We start from the raw sequence: 18,775 nt of genomic DNA, 5'->3' as shown, positions 1-18,775 counted from the left end.
TTGCCTTTCTTTGCTTGTCTCTTATTTTTACTTCCCACCCACTGAAGAGTTTCCAACATATGGTTTTAACTGTGAATTTGGCTGGGGCTCTCACAAGACCTTCTGCCACTGGGAACATGACAATCACGTGCAGCTCAAGTGGAGTGTGTTGACCAGCAAGACGGGACCCATTCAGGATCACACAGGTATCACAGAGTTCACTTCGGCTGCATGGCTTTGCAGATTCTCTTTGATTCCCAGGCTGTGTTACTGGGAGGGTTTCTAATGTCTGTGAATTTAGGGGGGTAGGAATTACTACAGGCATTTACACGTGCTATTATTTTCTAGAATTAACAATGTCTCTTTCCCTAGTAGAGAGAAGCATAGGGCAAATCATAGTAATGCCCCTTGAAGTTGGCCACTGATTGGCCTCCTTGAAAACAGCAAATTGGGCAAGGATATATGAATTAGCATTCATCTTATACTTTTTTTTTTTTTTTTTTTTGAAATGGAGTCTCACACTGTTGCCCGGGCTGGAATGCAATGGCACTAGCTCCACTCACTGCAACCTCTGCCTCCCGGCTTCACGCGATTCTCCTGCCTCAGCCTCCCAAGTATCTGGGATTACAGGCATACACCACCACACCCGGCTAATTTTTTGTATCTTTAGTAGAGACGGGATTTCACCATGTTGGCCAGGATGGTCTCGAACTCCTGACCTTGTGATCCACCCGCCTCAGCTTCCCAAAGTGCTGGGATTATAGGTGTGAGGCACCGCGACTGGCCTCATCTTATACTTTTTCTGAACTTCTTATTTTGGGCAATTTCAAACATATTCGCAAATGGAAAAGAAATAGTAGAATGAATTCTCTATGTGCACAACCCTGCTTCAACAATTATCAGATCATAGGAAACTTAATTTATGTCTGTCATCCCTGACTCTGAATTATTTTCAAACAAGTCCAAGCATATATTATGTCCCCTCGTTTATTTTACAACTAAAGAAACAATTCACAATGCTTGCTCTCTCCAGACCCTTGAAGGGGAGGTGAGGCAGGATGGTGTGGGATTCTTATTCATGGGGAAAGATTTAAAGTGTAGTGTATTTCCTTTGAGCAGGTAGAAACCTCACCATGCCCTAGCTCACAACCCTCCCACCACCTCCTGCCTTACTTTCTTCCTAAGATTAATTGGTGGGGGAGGAATGGGTTTGGGGACAGAAAAAGCTGGCAGCTTCTCCAGTGAACTCTATTATCTGCCCCCTTCCTGCTACCCACTTAGTCATTTCACTGCCCAACTTGAGGTACAGTATAAAGGACCAACAGGCTGGACGTGGTGGCTCACACCTGTAATCCCAGCACTTTGGGAGGACAGAACAGGAGAATCAGTTGAGTTAGAGAGTTAGAGACCAGCCTGGGCAACATAGCAAGACACTGACACTACAAAATAAAAAATTTCTTAAAATCAGCCAGGCATAAGGGCGCACACTTGTAGTCCCAGCTACTCAGAGTCTGTTTTAGGATCCTTTGAGCCTAGGAGTTCGAGGCTGCAGTGACCTATGATCACAGCATTGCACTCCAGCCTGGGTGACAGAATTAGAACCTGTCTCTAAAGAGAAAAAAATAAAAATTAAAAATAAAGAAATAACCAGCCATGTCTGGCCCAACACACACGCGCACACACACACATACACACACACGTATACACACAACAAATGCCCAATCCATGAACTTCTGCACCCACTCGGAAATACTTACAGAGCACTGCTTGCTCAAGTAGTGGCTTCCCAAAAGGTACCCCAGGGGGGCATTTGCTGATGCTAGGAAATCTCATTAAGTTCTCCCCATCTTGGCTCTTTGGGTGAGTGAGTCAGTGGACTGATGGCTGGGCCAAGGGTACTTCATGCGTTTCCAATTTTGTGGTTCACTTTTCTCCCAGTGAATATAACCATTAAATAGGTTGAATAGGCCTCCTTCCACCACGGCTACCTCCTAGCCTAATGAGAATGACAAGGAAATTGGATAAAATTGGACTCCTTCAAATCTGAGACACTTTCAATTGAATCTTAAGACAGGCAGTTTTAGAAAACTTAAAATACTTTGACTGTAAATGGCACTGTACATACAAATGGCATCAAATTAACTAAATGCAATTAGCCAAAATGAAGGCGGTAATGGTGGAAAAATTGATGCAAAGTGAAGCAAAATGGCTCAGTAGGATCTGACATTCAAAGGAGGTTAAAAGCTATGTTAGCCAGAGACAAAAGCTAAAAGGCTTGCAGAAGTAAAGTGCTAATTGAGAAAATGAAGACAGAGTTCCTGACCCAGAACTGTGATAAAACCCTTGAAAGGGAAAATATCAGTGCTTTATGTGTTAGAGTATCAGAGATGGAGAGCTTGTCTTAGATTAACAGCTGAGAAGTGCAATTCCTTCAGAAGGGTTTGACTCTTTTGTTCTCTCAGCCACCCAGATTTACTTGGCAGTTGTGCCAGGTCAGCTCCGACTAGAAAGAGCCCCTGCAGCTCTAGAAACACAATCATTTGTGTAAGAGAGATGGGTGAGCCCGACATCTGAAAGGCAGGAACTACTTGTTAACGGGAAAAAGATCTAGATGAAAAGAGCCCTCCACGAAGCTCCCGCTCATAGACTGACATTAGAGAGTAGATGGTGCTTTTTTTATAATATTATTTGGTGAAACTTTGCAAGCCAGACATCGGGTTGTTTAAAAAGAAAATGAACAGTAGCTAGGTAAAATAACCTGCTGCTTAATTTTGAATATATCGAAAGGCATCCCATTTGCTTGGTTTTCTGCATTTGACCTCTAAGAATGGAACCAGGTACCTCCTTTCAGAGGATTCCTGAAGTCTGGCATCTCTCCCTGGTTCACTGAGCAAGTGGTATTTGAGAAGCTCTGTTCCAGGGCAGATGCTGACTTGGGCACTGGAAATACACGTGTAAAGGAAGAGGTCCCTGCGCTTGAGGAACTCACAGTCTGATCATGGTTGGGAAGCAACCGCAGTGCAGTTCAGTGAGGGCTTCCAATGGCAGAGGCCAGTGACAATAGACCATGTAAAAGATGATGGAAGAGGGGTCAGGGAAAGCAGCCCTTTCCCAGACACTGGCTGAGCTAGGCTTATTTTACTGGCTCGTGTTTGGTGTGCTTTGCACAGGTTTTTGTATGGGAAGCAGTTAGATAGAAGCAGAGTATACATGACTTTGGGAGCTACCTCCTTGCCTAATGAGATTGACAAGGAAATTGATGAAATTGGATTCCTTCCATTTTCACTGAGTAGAGCAGAAGTTTGTGGATCGGGTGTTTATTGTGAGTGTGTGTGTGTGTGTGTGTGTTTGGCAGGACGCTGCTGGTTCTTTATACTATACCTTAAGTTGGTGATGCAGTGACCAGGAGGAAAACAGGATGGGGGTGGATAAAAGGTCCATTGGAGGGGCTGTCAGCGCTCCCTCTTTGTGAAGAAGTGTGGATAGGCTGCAGGCAGTGAGCAGCCTCTGAAGAATTCTAAGCAGAGGAGCAACACGAGCACTTTTAATTTATATATATATATATATATATATATTTATTTATTTATTTATTTAAGACAGGGTCTCTGTTGCCTAGGTTGGAGTGCAGTGGTGTGATCTTGGCTCACTGCATCCTCCACCTCCCAGGTTCAAGCGATTCTCCTGTCTCAGCCTCCTAAGTAGCTGTAGTCTCAGCTACTTAGGACTACAGCTACGTAGGAGCTACTACAGATGCCCACCACCACACCCAGCTAATTTTTGTATTTTTGGTAGAGACATGGTTTTGTCATGTTGGCCAGGGTGGTCTCGAACTCCTGACCTCAGGTGATCCAGCCACCTCGGCTTCCCAGAGTGCTGTGATTACAGGCATGAACCACCGCACGCGGCCACACGAGCATATTTAAAGACCACAGTGTGAGAAGGCAGGGACCATAAGAACTTCCTCAGGCAGGGGATTCTTGAAATCTGGCATCTCTCCTAGTGCACTGAACAGGCATCATTTGAGAAGCCCTGTTACATGGCAGATGCTGTGTTGGGCACTGGAAATACAGGTGTAAATGAGGGGGTCTCTGTGCTTGAGGAACTCACTGTCTGGTTGTGGGTGGGAAGTGATTATGGTGCAGTTGAGTGAGGATGTCCAATGGGAGAGCATCCCTCTACCTACGTCCACTTCTCTCCTTCTTTCTAACACTCATTCTCTGACTAGCCTCAATAAACTTTGAGCAATGAGCTCAATAAGTGGGATTAAGACATGACAGCAGCATTGCCAATTTCAGTCTTTTTTCCATAAGATTGAGGGGACAGAGGCACTATGGGTGTATTTTTTTCCCATCGTGGTGGACTCGTCACAGTGAAATGGCACCATCCCACAGACAAGTAATCAAATCTTGATAAATTAGTGGGCAAAACAAATCCTAAGTGTGAACGGATCAGCTCAGTCACAGAGGATACCTGCAAGGTCAGAGAGCGAGAGGGACATTCATCCTGCAGTATCAAACCTACTGCTAGAGTTGCCACTTGTGAACACCCTTCCTTTATGATTCCACCCATTGGTTTGAAGAAGGGTGGGCTCTCACATAAGCAGCCAGGTAAGGAAAGGAAGCTGCCCGTGAACACATCCACATCCACCTGAACACTGTTGACACAGGCGAGCAGAGAGGAGTATGTGCCCACGTGTGCACAGTGAGAAAGCACCTTGCAAACACACAAGCCTCTTGGGCAACAAACACGACCTCCTGCTGCCCACGGAGGCCCGAGCCGCAGATTCGCACTTAATCAGGTGAGGCGTTAGAGAAGATGATTTCTATTTGCAGAGCCAACAGTGAAACATGAGCTGTGTGTTTAGACCAGGTGGTGGCAGGAGGAAATGTTCCCAGTGGGGGTCATTAAAAGCGAAGCCAAGAGAAAGTCCTCGCAGTTCAGCAAGTGTCTACGTTGCCAAAATGGCACGTTCTAATGAACCTCAACAAGACAACCTTGCCTCTCCTTGAGCCAGAAGCCCACATCAAATAGAAGCAGGGCTCACAGTAGAGATTCAAGCTCTCAGGTGTGTTTAAGGAATTCAAAAACCATGAAAACAAATTATGGGAAAAATAATCTGAACTTGAAAAGTTTAAAAAAAAAGATTACTACATTATTAGGAAAAACTATAGGTTTATGATTATCAAGCAGTCACAGTGACAGAAATTTCATTAATCAGAAGTCCTGCTGCTCAAATGATAAATAAAAATACATCTCAAAAATTTCATTTAATGTATGTGTTCACATGGATGCTGCAGTGCGATCTTAAAGTTGCATAAAAACAGGGTTTCTTAGGCCTAGCGTGGTGGATCATGCCTGTAATCCCAGCATTTTGGGAGGCCAAGATGAGAGGATTGCTTGAGGCCAGGAGTTTGATACTAGCCTGGGCAACATAGCAAGATTCTATCACTACTTAAAAAAAAAATTAATCTTTTTAAGAACTAGCTGAGCATGGTGGCATGGGCCCGTGGTCATAGCTACTCAGAATGCTGAGGCTGGATGATCACTTGAACCAAGGAGTTTGAGGCTGCAATGAGCTATGATCACACCACTGCATCCCAACCTGAGCAACTAGAGTGTCTAACATAAATAAATAAATAAGGTTTCTCTAAGAAGAGCCAGGAGTTTTCAGTCCAGTCTATGCACAGACTTTGCTTTCAGTTTGCTTGTGGTGGTGCAAATGCCAGCTTGAGCCATAGCCTGTGTCCATATGAAAATGCATTCCATTATAAGTAGTATCCTAATTAGTGCCACTCAGCCTTCCCCTAATCAAATGTCCATTTTGCAAGAGCTGAGAGCAGGGCCTTAGGTGCCCACGAGGTCCCCAAGTATGGACACTTCTCCCTTTCCACTACGTATTTGGGTTCTTGGTGCTCAGCGCAGGAAGCTTTTGATTAGTGAGACTTGAAAGAAGAGAGATAAAAGTGTGGTAATCCTGGCCACTCTCTCTAACACAGTTCTTTGTCACAGCAGGAGATGGCAACTTCATCTATTCCCAAGCTGACGAAAATCAGAAGGGCAAAGTGGCTCGCCTGGTGAGCCCTGTGGTTTATTCCCAGAACTCCGCCCACTGCATGACCTTCTGGTATCACATGTCTGGGTCCCACGTCGGCACACTCAGGGTCAAACTGCGCTACCAGAAACCAGAGGAGTACGATCAGCTGGTCTGGATGGCCATTGGACACCAAGGTGACCACTGGAAGGAAGGGCGTGTCTTGCTCCACAAGTCTCTGAAACTTTATCAGGTATGACCTCTTCCCAAGGCTGGGGAGGGCAGTGGCTGCAGAAATGCTGAGATGATATGTTGGAGGTTGTGCAAATGAGACGTGGGAATTATTCTGAGATTATTTCCAGTGTTTCCCAACCCTGAGATATTGCTGCAATGATAACCACCTTCATAGCAGATTTCACAGTCTCCTAGATTGCAGTAATAGAACCAATTTGCTGAGAAAGAACACAAAGGGCTTTCGTGTCATCTGTTTCTGGGCTTTCACAATGTATCATTCCTTTTGTTTGCTGCTTTCTCCTGTTTTAAAGTTTGTATTATAAAAAGAGAGTGTGAGGAGAAGGTGCATGCCATCACCAGGCAGCTAATGTGGATTGATGAGTGAAGTGTGTGCTTTACACTGAATCTGATGAATTTAATTTATATGCCATAGCTGGAGCTGAACAAGCATTTGTAAACACTGCCATGTGAGATGAGCATTTCAATACCATGAAAACGATCTTATTTTGTTAGGTGGTTTTCGAGGGCGAAATCGGAAAAGGAAACCTTGGTGGGATTGCTGTGGATGACATTAGCATTAATAACCACATTTCACAAGAAGATTGTGCAAGTAAGTATGAGCTGCTGTAGAAACCAATGGAGTACTTGCCCAGGGCAAGACTCTTGCCAACATGATGGTCTTTGTTTTGCTCATTTCTGCCTAGAATTTCGGTGTGGCCTCTCGGCACATCATAGGAAATGTGTATTCTGGTGCAACAGGGCATAAAATCAGCCCAATTTACCTGTGTCTGCCCCGTCACCTACCCTAGGTCCTTCATAATGGCTGCTTGATACCTACAAAACTCCTCAAATAATGCAGAATCCAAAGATGATAGCTAAGAAGACCCAGCTTACAAGCTATAGATGCCATACCAAAACATTTTGATGAACAGCGGAAAGTCAGACATCTGGATAATTCCAAATATCTGGGTGTATAAACAAAACAGCAGGCCTCTGAAAACTTTGATCAGAATAAGTTTAATTAAGAATACATTGTTAATGAGCCATAGAAGCCATAATTCTTTGCTTTATCACAAGTAGATGTTTCTGACTTTTGAAATATCTGAAATGACTTAAAGGACTTCAATGAGATTCAGAGACTTGGCCTAGTATTTCAGAGTTAGTCTTTATGAGTCTTGTACTAGGTGGATGTAAGACATAGAAAACCAATTCATATTCCCTAGTTCTTGATATATAATTACAAATAGCATTACTAATGGCAGTGTAATAGCACAGTAATTAGTCTTCAGCTCCATTTGCTACATTGAAACTTTTGTTATACATCATTATATAATAGGATGTTAATTATAACAAAATGGGATAAGCCTATTGGGCAAATTTAAGACAAAGGAGGTCTGTTGGCTGTAATGGGGGTTTTGGTCGTTTCAGCAACTTACAAAGCTTTTATTATATAATATTTTGAATATATGTAATCCCTAAAGTGGCAATAATTTGGTAGGATCCATTGAAGAAATTGGGCAAAAAGAAAGGAGCAATGAATAAAGGCTTGCTTCTTCATACTATTAAAGGGAATCTGCTTAGTGCCACACTACTTAGCAAATCTTCACAAGAATGATAAGGCTTAATAGTTTAGTTGCAACTCCTTTACAAATTACCCACATCCATATCTACACTGCTGTAAAAATATGTATTTCATGTAGTAACACAGTGTCTGTGATTTCTTCACTTCTCCGTTCCAAAGTGAGAGTGATGATGGTGATGTTTTGGGATGTGAGAACAAACTCCACAGACTAAAACAAAGAAATGAAATTAAATTCAGTTCAACAAGTTCTAACGAAATTCAATTTAGTTCAACAAGTTCTAACTGACCACATACCTTATGCAAAGCAGCATGCGGATGCTCCAGTGAAAGTACATGGCTGAGCCGGGTGCAGTGGCTCACGTCTGTCATCCCAGCACTTTGGGAGGCCGAGGCAGGAGGATCATTTGAGATCAGGAGTTTAGGACCAGCCTGGCCAATATGGCAAAACCCCATCTCTACTAAAAAATACAAAAATTAGCTGGGCGTGGTGGCACGCAGCTGTAGTAATCCCAGCTACTTGGGAGGCTGAGGCAGGAGAATTGCTTGAACCCAGGAGGCGGAAGTTGCAGTGAGCCAAGGTCGTACCATTGCACTCCAGCCTAGGTGACAGAGCAAGACCCCGTTTCAAAAAAAAAAAGAAAAAGGAAAGGAAGGGAGGGAGGGAGGGAGGGAGGGAGAAAAGAAAAGACATAGCTGAGACAATTCTATGGGACTTTTTCTTTTCTTATGATTTGTCCATTTAGCTGTAGTTGCTGCCAGACATTGTAGTGAGAAAGTCACAACTACAGCTCCATTAAACCACTTTGTTTATTAGTTTATGTTGCTACCAATAAAAATATGTGTAAGACAATTGTACAATGATTCATCAAATATGCATCCTTGAACATATGGGTGTGGATGCTATGAGATTATCAACTATTTATTAATCTTTCATTCATTCATACATAGAACAAATATCTATTAAAGCACCTATGATGTGCTAGACACTGTTGTAAATGCTGGAATACAGCAGTGGACAAAGCACTCGAAAATTCCTGCTCTGTACTTAGCACCATAGGGATACTGGAACTCTACTTCTTCGATAGCTATTTTATGTATTTGTGTGTTTTTGTAATATACAGGACAGAGTCTCTTGCCTCAAAGAGTTGGCATACTATTCAAGAAGCCAAACTAACTAACCCACACCAAATTTAGGATGCAGTTATCTGCAGACTATTTGATGGTCACCATATGTACAAATCTACTTCAGTAGAACCTATATTCACCAGATTTTTTCCCACATTTCAGATGCCAAAACCATGTCTCTTCCCCCTTTTCTTCTTTTTTTTTTTTAATTTGTTGTTGTTGTTGTTGTTGCTTTTTTGAGACAGGGTCTCCCGTCCGTCACCCAGGGTGGAGTGCAGTGGCACCATCATGGCTCACTGTAAACTCCGTCTCCTGGGCACAAACTCTCCTTCCACCTCAGCCTCCTAAGCAGCTGGAAAGCTAATTTTTTTATTTTTTAGAGATGGGGTCTTACTATGTTGCCCAGGCTGGTCCTAAACTCCTAGCCTAATGTGGTTCTCCTGCCTTGGCCTCTCAAAGTGCTGGAATTATAGGCACAAGCCAGCACACTCAGCCCACCCTCGTCTCCTAAAACAACAGACTCTGCTAGCAGCAGTGCTACCTGGATTTAGATATGGCACCTTAAAGGCAGTGTTGTGACGTCACATCACCAATTTCCTGGTCATTTAACATTGCCTCTTTATTGATCTATTTGGTGATTTCTGATTGAACCAAAAAATCCAAAAGGAGCCCAGTAGAGACGTGTGTGTGTGTGTGTGTGTGCGCGCGCACATGTACCTAAAGGTTTGTGTAGTTTGGTGCATTATATTTTGTTGGTAGTTCAAATATCTCTTTCAATTTTGTTTGACTTTTCAGAACCAGCAGACCTGGATAAAAAGAACCCAGAAATAAAAATTGATGAAACAGGTAAATTTGTCTTGCTGACCAATTTAAAAAATTTTTTTACTATGGCTTTCATTGTGTTTATGAAGAAACTTTGTGGAACTCTAATACACTGGTATGTCAAAAAGTTCAAATAAAAAACGTCTATGCCCATGGCCCTGGGTTGGTGCTGTGGATTGGATTGTGCTCACAGAGTACCCACTTCCAAGCTGCCCATAAGACTTGGGGAGCCTCAGTGATGGGTCCTGCTTGTACACCTGGTTGAGCCTGGGAAGTGTGCTCACCCTGGCCCTTCCCTGCCCAGTCTAGAGGTGGAACATAAAGGATAATCAGCTCAAACACACTCAGTTTATCACTACAAAGACAGAAAATTAGTGAAGACTATTTCCATACACAGTTATTTGAAACCAACCCAAATTCTTGTGTTTGTTGATATCCAGCTAGGATAGATAATCCATTGTGTTTGATTCATCTTTTCCCATCTTCCTCTACTGGAACCTTGGTTTTGTGATGACGATGGTGATGATAAGAAGGATTTATTGAAGAGTTAGTATGTTCTGAGCACTTTACATACCTGATCTTCTTCTTTTCTTTTCTTTTTTTTTTTGAGACAGAGTCTGTCTCTGTCACCCAGGCTTGGAGTGCAGTGGCGTGATCTCAGCTCACTGCAGCCACCACCTGCCAGGTTCAAGCGATTTTCCTGCCTCAACCTTCCAAGCAGACTACAGGCCCACACCACCACACCCAACTTATTTTTTTGTCTTTTGTAAGATGGAGTTTCACCATCTTACAAAACAGGAGTTTTACCTGTTGCCCAGGCTGGTCTTGAATTCCCTAGCTTAAGCGATTCCCTGCCCTCAGCCTCCCAAAGTGCTGGGATTACAGGCGTGAGCCACTGCACCCGTCCTACATACCTTATCTTATTTAATCCTCACAGCAGCTCTAGGGGTTGTACTTATCCCCATTTTACAGAGAGTGAGACTGAAACTTAAGTAGCATAGCTAATTAGGTGATAGCCTCACACTTTAGCCTAATGAACTATAAATGTGTGTTTTTGCTGAACGCTGCTTTGTGATCAAATGCAAGACCTTTGATCAGAGTTAGGCCTTGCCTGGTATTAGTCTATTCCCAGAAGTTTCCACACCTCCCAGCCAGCATTGTGGGCTGTTGGACACTTGCTGCAGCATCACTCACAGCTGCTGTGGGTGGTGCTGCACCCTGATCATCAATGCACGTCAGCATCTGTTGCCATTAGAAATGGGATCCTACTCTATGGCCAGTCGTGGACTTCATAGAGACAAATAAATATTGCACCATGCTGTTAGTAATATGAACACATTACCAAGTCCACACAGAGATGTAAACTTTATTAGAGGTTGTTTCAAAAAAATATTTCATCAAGGGAGAAAATATTAATATGCCCCAAGGCTTGTTTTCTCTTGGTTAGGGACTTGCATCTCATATTTTTAGTTTTCTTTGATTGGAATCTTTGTTGATCAGAACACCATTAAGTAAACCCCAGGCATATTGTGCATTAACGTTTTCATCCCGTTTCTAGTACCAGGTAATTAGGCTCAAAGCTCCCATGTTAACAATTTCTCCTGTTCCACTCTAAAGAAAACAAGTCCCCAGTGACTGAGCTGCAGAGCAGTGCAACTGTCTCCAGTTAAACTACCAGGGCTGCAAAGATGCTGATTATTAGTAAATGTCTTCTATTCGGCATGACAGACATGGTTTCTTGATTTGAGCCACACTCTGTTTACATGTCAGCAGCAAGCATTCTCTTGTTCTAAAAAATCACTCCTTCTTTACTGAAACTACTGTGGACTTTGGGCAAAATTTGTTTGACTTGAAGATTTTCCATATGGGAGAACAAACACATGCATAAACCATGCCAGATCCTGGAAACAGCACCACGTAGAAGGGCAGCCATGAAGGTTTTTCTCATGCCTGTTTTGGGATTAGGTACATGCACTGGGAATGGTAAAATCCCCTTGCTAGACTAATGTGTGACTAAGCATTTTGCAAAACTTAATGATCACCTATCTAGCCAAGGACTGTAAACACAGATTACAATCTAGGACAGATGGGGCTGCGTGAAATCTGAATTAGATGAGCATGGAACCTCCCAGTTTATCCAGAATGGGTTGTTTCCACATGTTAAGCAGTCTGTCAGAAGCCCCAGCGCCCACTCCCCACTACCACCTCCCACACTTCTGTTCCCAACAATGAGTCAGATATGACAGGCAAAACTGGGGTGTGTGATTTGCTCCTGTTTCGTTCCTTTCTATTTTTCTGTCTGCTTTCATCTGGTCTGTTGGCGGTGCTCACGGAGACAATATTGTTTTTTTCCATAGGGAGCACGCCAGGATATGCAGGTGAAGGAGAAGGTGACAAGAACATCTCCAGGAAGCCAGGCAATGTGTTGAAGACCTTAGACCCCATCCTCATCACCATCATAGCCATGAGCGCCCTGGGGGTCCTCCTAGGGGCTGTCTGTGGGGTCGTGCTGTACTGTGCCTGTTGGCATAATGGGATGTCAGAAAGAAACTTGTCTGCCCTGGAGAACTATAACTTTGAACTTGTGGATGGTGTGAAGTTGAAAAAAGACAAACTGAATACACAGAGTACTTATTCGGAGGCATGAAGGCAGACAGAGATAAAAAGACAGTCAGAGGATGGAAGTGGAATGACGGGAGTGAGCTGGGGAGCTGTTGATCTTTCACTATACAGGCTGGGAAGTGTGTTGATGACCACTGAGCCAGGCTTTTCTCAGGAGCTTCAATGAGTATGGCCGACAGACGTGGACAAGGAGCTGTGTTCACCATCGGACTCATGTGCAGTCAGCTTTTTTCCTGTTGGTTTCATTTGAATAATCAGATGCTGGTGTTGAGACCAAGTATGATTGACATAAGCATTCATTTCGATCCCTCCTGCCCCTCTCTCTCTCTCTCCTCTCCCCTTTATGGATTCTTTTTGGAAACTGTGCGAAATCCAAGATGCTGGCACCAAGCATATTCCGTGTGGCCCTTTGGATGGACATGCTACCTGAAACCCAGTGCCCAGAATATACTAGAATCACCGCATTTCAGTGGACTCCTGAAGTTGTACTTGTGTATAATTGCCCGCGTCGTGCATAGGCAAAGAAGGATTAGGCTGTTTTCTTTTTAAAGTACTGTAGCCCCAGTACCAGTATAGTGTGTCAGCTCTGTTTACGAAGCAATACTGTCCGATTTTCTTGCTGTTTTTCCAGTGTTGTACTAAACCTCGTGCTTGTGAACTCCATACAGAAAACGGTGCCATCCCTGAATGCGCCTGGCCACTGGGTATACTGCTGACAACCGCAACAACAAAAACACAAATCCTTGGCACTGGCTAGTCTATGTCCTCTCAAGTGCCTTTTTGTTTGTACTGGTTCATTGTGTTACATTAACGACCCACTCTGTTTCTTGCTGGTGAAAGCCCTACTCTTTAATCAAACCCTGGTGGCCCACTGACTAAGAAGAAAGTTTATTTTCATGTGAGACATCAGCCCCTCCGGGCAGGCAAGGGCTCTGAAGATTTGGCAATGTGGCTTAATTGTTCTGCTTTTTCTGTAGTTCAATTTCATGTTTCTTGACCCTTTTGTATAAAGCTGCAATATTCTCTCTTATTGTTCTTTCATATGGAATGTATTTTCAAATGTAAACTCTTTTCTCTTTCTCTCTCCTATCTCTCTGTCTTTTTTCTCTCTTAGAATTGGAGGATTTGCCATTGTCCAGAAAAGAAACTTGCAGCTTTAACCTGCTGGGAATGGCAAATGATTTTACTAGACTTTATGTTTAAAAATAAATAAATAAGGGAAATTCCTAACTTTGCCCTCCAAAGTCTAACTTTGGTTTTCTTGTTAACTGGTTAAAGTGACAGTATCTTTTTTCCTTATCTATTCTGTTCAAAATGACCTTCGATAGAAATGTTGGCATTTAGTAGAAATAGTGATAAGTTGAGGAAAGAGATAATACAAATTGGCTTTCAAGTGAGACCCAAAGGAAGAACTGGATAAAATCTTCCAAATCCAAAAGCATGAGATTTTTCTATCCAAATATGCAAAAATGACCCCACAGAACCTTCTTGTTTTGCTACTGAGTCACACAAGGGAAGTGGAAGGAAGAACAGTTAATTTAAGACTGAAACTATAAATCCTGATGCCTGGGGGTCAAGTATTTTAAGATAAGAGGGGGAAAAACACATAAAGTCAAAACAAATGTTTTAAAAATTCGTAACAGCAACCTTGAAAAAATAGACTTATATGAATGCTTCTAGAAACTTCCAGCGGCTCACAAAGAATAAGTCTGCCTTAGGGCTGGCAACATCTAAGCCTCTCACAGCACAGGGAAGCAAATATCTTACCAGGCAGCCTATGAATTAACCCAAAGAAGCTTTGGTTGTTTTTGGTGAATTTTTATCATGCCATGTTGGACATGAGATTTTTTAGATCTTCCTTCCCACATTGCTAGACGTCTCACTCAAAGACATTTGTTGGGAGTCACATTTGCATCATAGATGAGACAGTCCATTCATCTTAGTTAAATTGGATTGAGAATGCCTTTTGTTTCCAGGAAAGTATTGATCACCAGGAAAGAAGAATAGGTTTTTGTCCCCAGAGGCATTCATTTAGTTGATATAATCCCACCAGAAGGAAAGCACTAAGAAACACTTGTTTTTTGTTTTTAAAGGCAACAGACTTAAAGTTGTCCTCAGCCAAGGAAAAATGATACTGCAACTTTAAAATTTAAAGTATCTTGCACTGATAAATATATTTAAAAATTATATGTTTATAAAGTTATTAATTTGTAAAGGCAGTGTTACAAAATGTTCAGTTTATATTGTTTTAGATTGTTTTGTAATTTTTAAAGGTGTAAAATAACATATTTTTTCTTTATGGAACTCTATAAAACTTTCTGTAGTAAAATGTTTTCATTTTACTGGTATATTATTGCTTCATGTTTTGTACCATCAAAAGATTTTGTGCAGATTTTTTTTACAGAAATTATTATTTTCTATGACAATATGACACTTGTAAATTGTTGTTTCAAAATGAACAGCGAAGCCTTAACTTTAAATGACATTTGTATTCTCAGACACTGAGTAGCATAAAAACCACATAGAACTGAACTGTAACTTAAATTCCAAACTATGACTACTACATTCCAAAGAAACAGTTGAATTAAACATTTTCATAAAATATCCCACACCTGATGGCTTTTATTATATTAGCACTGTTCTAGTTAAAGAAGTTGGTGACATGCCACCATCCAATAACTTTCAAGATTTTTAAAAGTTCTCTTTTTTAAAATATCCTGAGAAGGAGAGAAGATTAAGAAGACATTTTCTGAAAGTAGAATCTCAACTCAGATTGGACCCTGTCTTGATAAGGAATACAGAATTTGACCTTAGGAATGGAAATGATCCTAAATCATGTGTCAAATGTTCTATATTTCATTTGGTAAAGTTTCTTTTATCATATTCACTCATAACTTGGTAAGTTTTGTTCTTGCAGAAAATAGTAATGAACCGGGCAGTATTTATTCATGCACCCATGCTACATTTAGGTAATGGGAAAAGTTGGGTATGACATTACAACTGGCTGTTTGGTAATTCTTAGGAAAGTTTTATTCCATCTGGGACCAGAATAATAGGAAAAATAACAACAACAACAAAGACAACAGAAGTGTCAAGTCAAAGGGGCCCTTTTTACAACAAAACTGGCCTAGCTTAATTTCTGTTACTCACAGACCAATAAGTCTTTCTCTACTACCGTCCTCTGACTGTAGGAAAACTTATTCCTGGAAGCACAGGAACTCCCTGAGGAGTGGGCTGCTTTGGACAGCCAGGCTCCATCAATCAATATTTCCTCCACTTCCTGCTTTTCTCTGGACACTTACACCTTTTTGCATTTTCCAAGATTAACCAAGAATAGAAAATTTTCCCTAATGCATGGGTTTTTAGGTCTCTCTACTCACAGAAAAGAGTCAGAGATAGAGAATCACTTTACTAAAGCTACATTCCACCTAAATTCATGGATGTTTCCAGAAAAATATGATGACTTCCAAGGAGTCTATTAGAATTAATCCACACATACTTTCTGAAAAATGCTAAGGGCCATCCATGCACTAATACTATCTCTGTTTCATTGTTTGAGAAGAACTTCGACATGAATGCTGTTTACTGTTTTCCCTAGTTAGAGACTAAGCTGGGCTTTTCGTACTAAGTTTAACAAGCTAAATCGATGTATAATACTTCCCGGATTCAGGACTGAAACATTTAACTTAAAACATAAAAATGACTTATTGTTGTGTCCCCTTTCTTCCCTGATAACTTATTAATTGCCACTTGGGCTGAATTGCACGGCATTTTTATGCAAATCAAATTGGCATTCCATAATGTTTCTTCTTCCCAATGGTAATTATAACAGTTTGTGTTGCATTAAAAAACAGTGTTGCCAAGAATTAGCTCTATTTCCCTAAACTGTATCCACTAAGGGATCTTAAGCAGAATTTCAACTTGGGGATTGAGAAACTTAGATGAAGGGACTGTCACATTGAGCAGAACTTAGCACCAAGAAGCATGGAAGACGACGATGAGAACTGACTTTTTCCCCCACAATGTTCCAAAGAAACATTGAAAGATGATTCAGAGGAGAACATCACATTACCACACGCATGCAAGAAAGGTCCTAGGAGCTGATCCTATCATTTTAGGAGAGAAAGAGTATGGGGATTGTCTATGGTGATGGCATCACACTGCTATTTGTTGAAACACTAGCTGTTTTCATAGCAGCTCTGTGAAAGGTAAGTAAGGTAAGTTTTGTAATTATTCATTCAACTTTATAAATGAGGAATCCAAAGTTCAGAGAGGTTGAGTGATGAGTCCAGGATGTATCTGGTCTCATCTCTCCTCCATTCCTCCCACCATTCCATAGTTCTGCATTAACTTGGGAGAGGTTCACGTGGGGCCAGGCTGTCCAAAATGTGTCCCAAGAGGCAGCAATAGCAGCAGCATCACTGGAAGCCTGTTAGAAATGCAGAGTCTCGGGCTGTGCCACAGACCTGCTGAGTCATTTTAATAAGATCCCCAGACCACCTCTCATCACATTCGGGTTTAAGAAGTCCCTACGTGGTCTGCCGCCACCTGAGCCAGGTGTGTGAAAGTTTCCATTGCTTCAGATGGTGGTGTCTGAACACAAAGCACTTTTCAGAAGCGTCTAAATACAATGCAGCCTGGAATAACAATGGTAAATTTAAAATCTCACTTAACCCAGAAGTGTGCTTTGTGGTCATTCTGCCTGATTACTTGTGAGGGGCCTAAAAGTGGGCTTTTCTGATAAAGAAGAGAGGCTGCTGATGTGGTAATTTGCTGGATTAAAAACTTCAAAATGTGGCAGAAGCATAGCAAGTGCTCTTTTCCTTATCACAGTGCAGTCAGTGGATAAAGGGGAATGCACACCAATATGTGAATACCCAATTCCTTCTATTCAAAAGACGTTGCCTTACATAGCACACACAGCTTAATACCTTCCAAAGATATTAAATTCCTGAATGGTAAAACTAGATGGAACTCTATTTAATCTTTCTTATTAAAGAAAGTATCAGATAATAGAGCTTTGTTGTCAGTAGTGGCTCCCAAGAGAGGGTTTTTCTATGCAGAAAAATTGTCTCATCTCCACATCTAAATGGAATTGTCCTGTAATGATGCAGGCGTTCACAAGTGTATAATATTCATAGCCAATAATCTAATTTTATCACTGCCCTGTAAATGGACTTGGAAAGTCGCTTGCTCTGGCAGAATGTTGGGCTGGAAATGCACTCGCTGTCCTGGAAGCGGCTTCTGAGTCTTGCCTTTGTGCAGCTTGGACAAGACAATGACTCACCCGGATGGAGGGAAGTTCTCTGTTCCTCATAATGCTCCTTTCAGTGATCTGGGCATCTCTGCCCCATCATTTCTGACATGAGCCAATTCCACACCCTTTTCTTAAGGCCTCGTTATCATTTTTTCAGATAGATGATGCTGGCAGTGCTCATGATCTTGATGTCATCCTGCCAGGAAACCATTCCATCACCTATCAGGATTATCATTGCTCTAATTTTGTCCAACTTCTGAAATTTTTCAATGTTGATTAAATTGCTCCTTGACTTTGGATACATGATATATTCAAAGCAGACTCAATTATTATGCTCTGATCTTTTGCAATTCTGCTGGAATTCAAGCCCTCCAACTATAAGAAACTTATTTTTAGAGTCTTAAACATGATTTATCTTGGGTCAACTTTTAATTTTATTTATATTTAAGTCACCCAAATTTTCCTTACTTGTAAGAAGAAATACTCTTTCTGTTATGCAAATAACAAAGTATCCCTTCTATTTAATTTTGCCAACACATTAGAAAGTGTAGGTGGCTGGAGAGGTCCATGCAGCGGCAACAGTGTGACCTCTCCTTTGTACCCTAACACGCAGAGTCACTACAGTAGACATTTGTGTTCCAACTACTCAGGAAGCTCATTGTCAAATCCACTATGCATAAGTTTCTTAACTCCTTAATATCATAACCACTACAATTTCCTACAGGTTTGCTTTGTACCAGACTTTGCTAGATACCTCAATTAATCCTTCAAGCTACCTTGTGATTTGGGGATATAAAAATAGGTTCAGAGAGGCTAAGAAAAGTAACTAATGTCACACAGCTAGTTGGTAAGGTGCATTTGCAAGATTTAAACACAGGTCTGTCTAACACGAAGCTTACAATCCTAATAACTTGTAGGGACTAGCCCCACAGGGTCGATGGGTCTCTCCCTGTATGCGGCGACAAGAGAGTGTAGAAATAAAGACACAAGACAAAGAGATAAAAGAAAAGACAGCTGGGCCCGGGGGACCACTACCACCAATGCGCAGAGACCGGTAGTGGCCCCGAATGTCTGGCTGCGCTGTTATTTATTGGATACAAAGCAAAAGGCGCAGGGTAAAGAG

General features: G+C 41.7%; 1 protein-coding gene across 4 annotated transcripts in view; it reads left to right on the top strand.

Moving 5' to 3' along the window:
- The window catches only part of NRP1 (neuropilin 1), a 159,137-nt gene extending 144,138 nt beyond the window's left edge, over nucleotides 1–14,999 (top strand). For 2 of the 4 annotated variants that reach the window (XM_063727044.1, XM_063727043.1), the window contains exons 13-17: nucleotides 48–185; nucleotides 5,989–6,263; nucleotides 6,758–6,854; nucleotides 9,747–9,797; nucleotides 12,131–14,724. In XM_063727044.1, coding sequence (XP_063583114.1) covers nucleotides 48–185; nucleotides 5,989–6,263; nucleotides 6,758–6,854; nucleotides 9,747–9,797; nucleotides 12,131–12,420 — 851 coding nt within the window. In that variant the 3' untranslated portion in view covers nucleotides 12,421–14,724. 4 annotated transcript variants of the gene reach the window in all.
- The last annotated feature ends 3,776 nt before the right edge of the window (nucleotides 15,000–18,775 follow it).

The sequence above is a fragment of the Pongo abelii genome, chromosome 8, assembly GCF_028885655.2.
Source record: "Pongo abelii isolate AG06213 chromosome 8, NHGRI_mPonAbe1-v2.0_pri, whole genome shotgun sequence".
In the NCBI taxonomy this organism is placed as follows: Eukaryota; Metazoa; Chordata; class Mammalia; order Primates; family Hominidae; genus Pongo; species Pongo abelii.
Note: the sequence above shows the minus strand (reverse complement) of the source record. Positions and strands in the feature narration are given on the sequence as shown.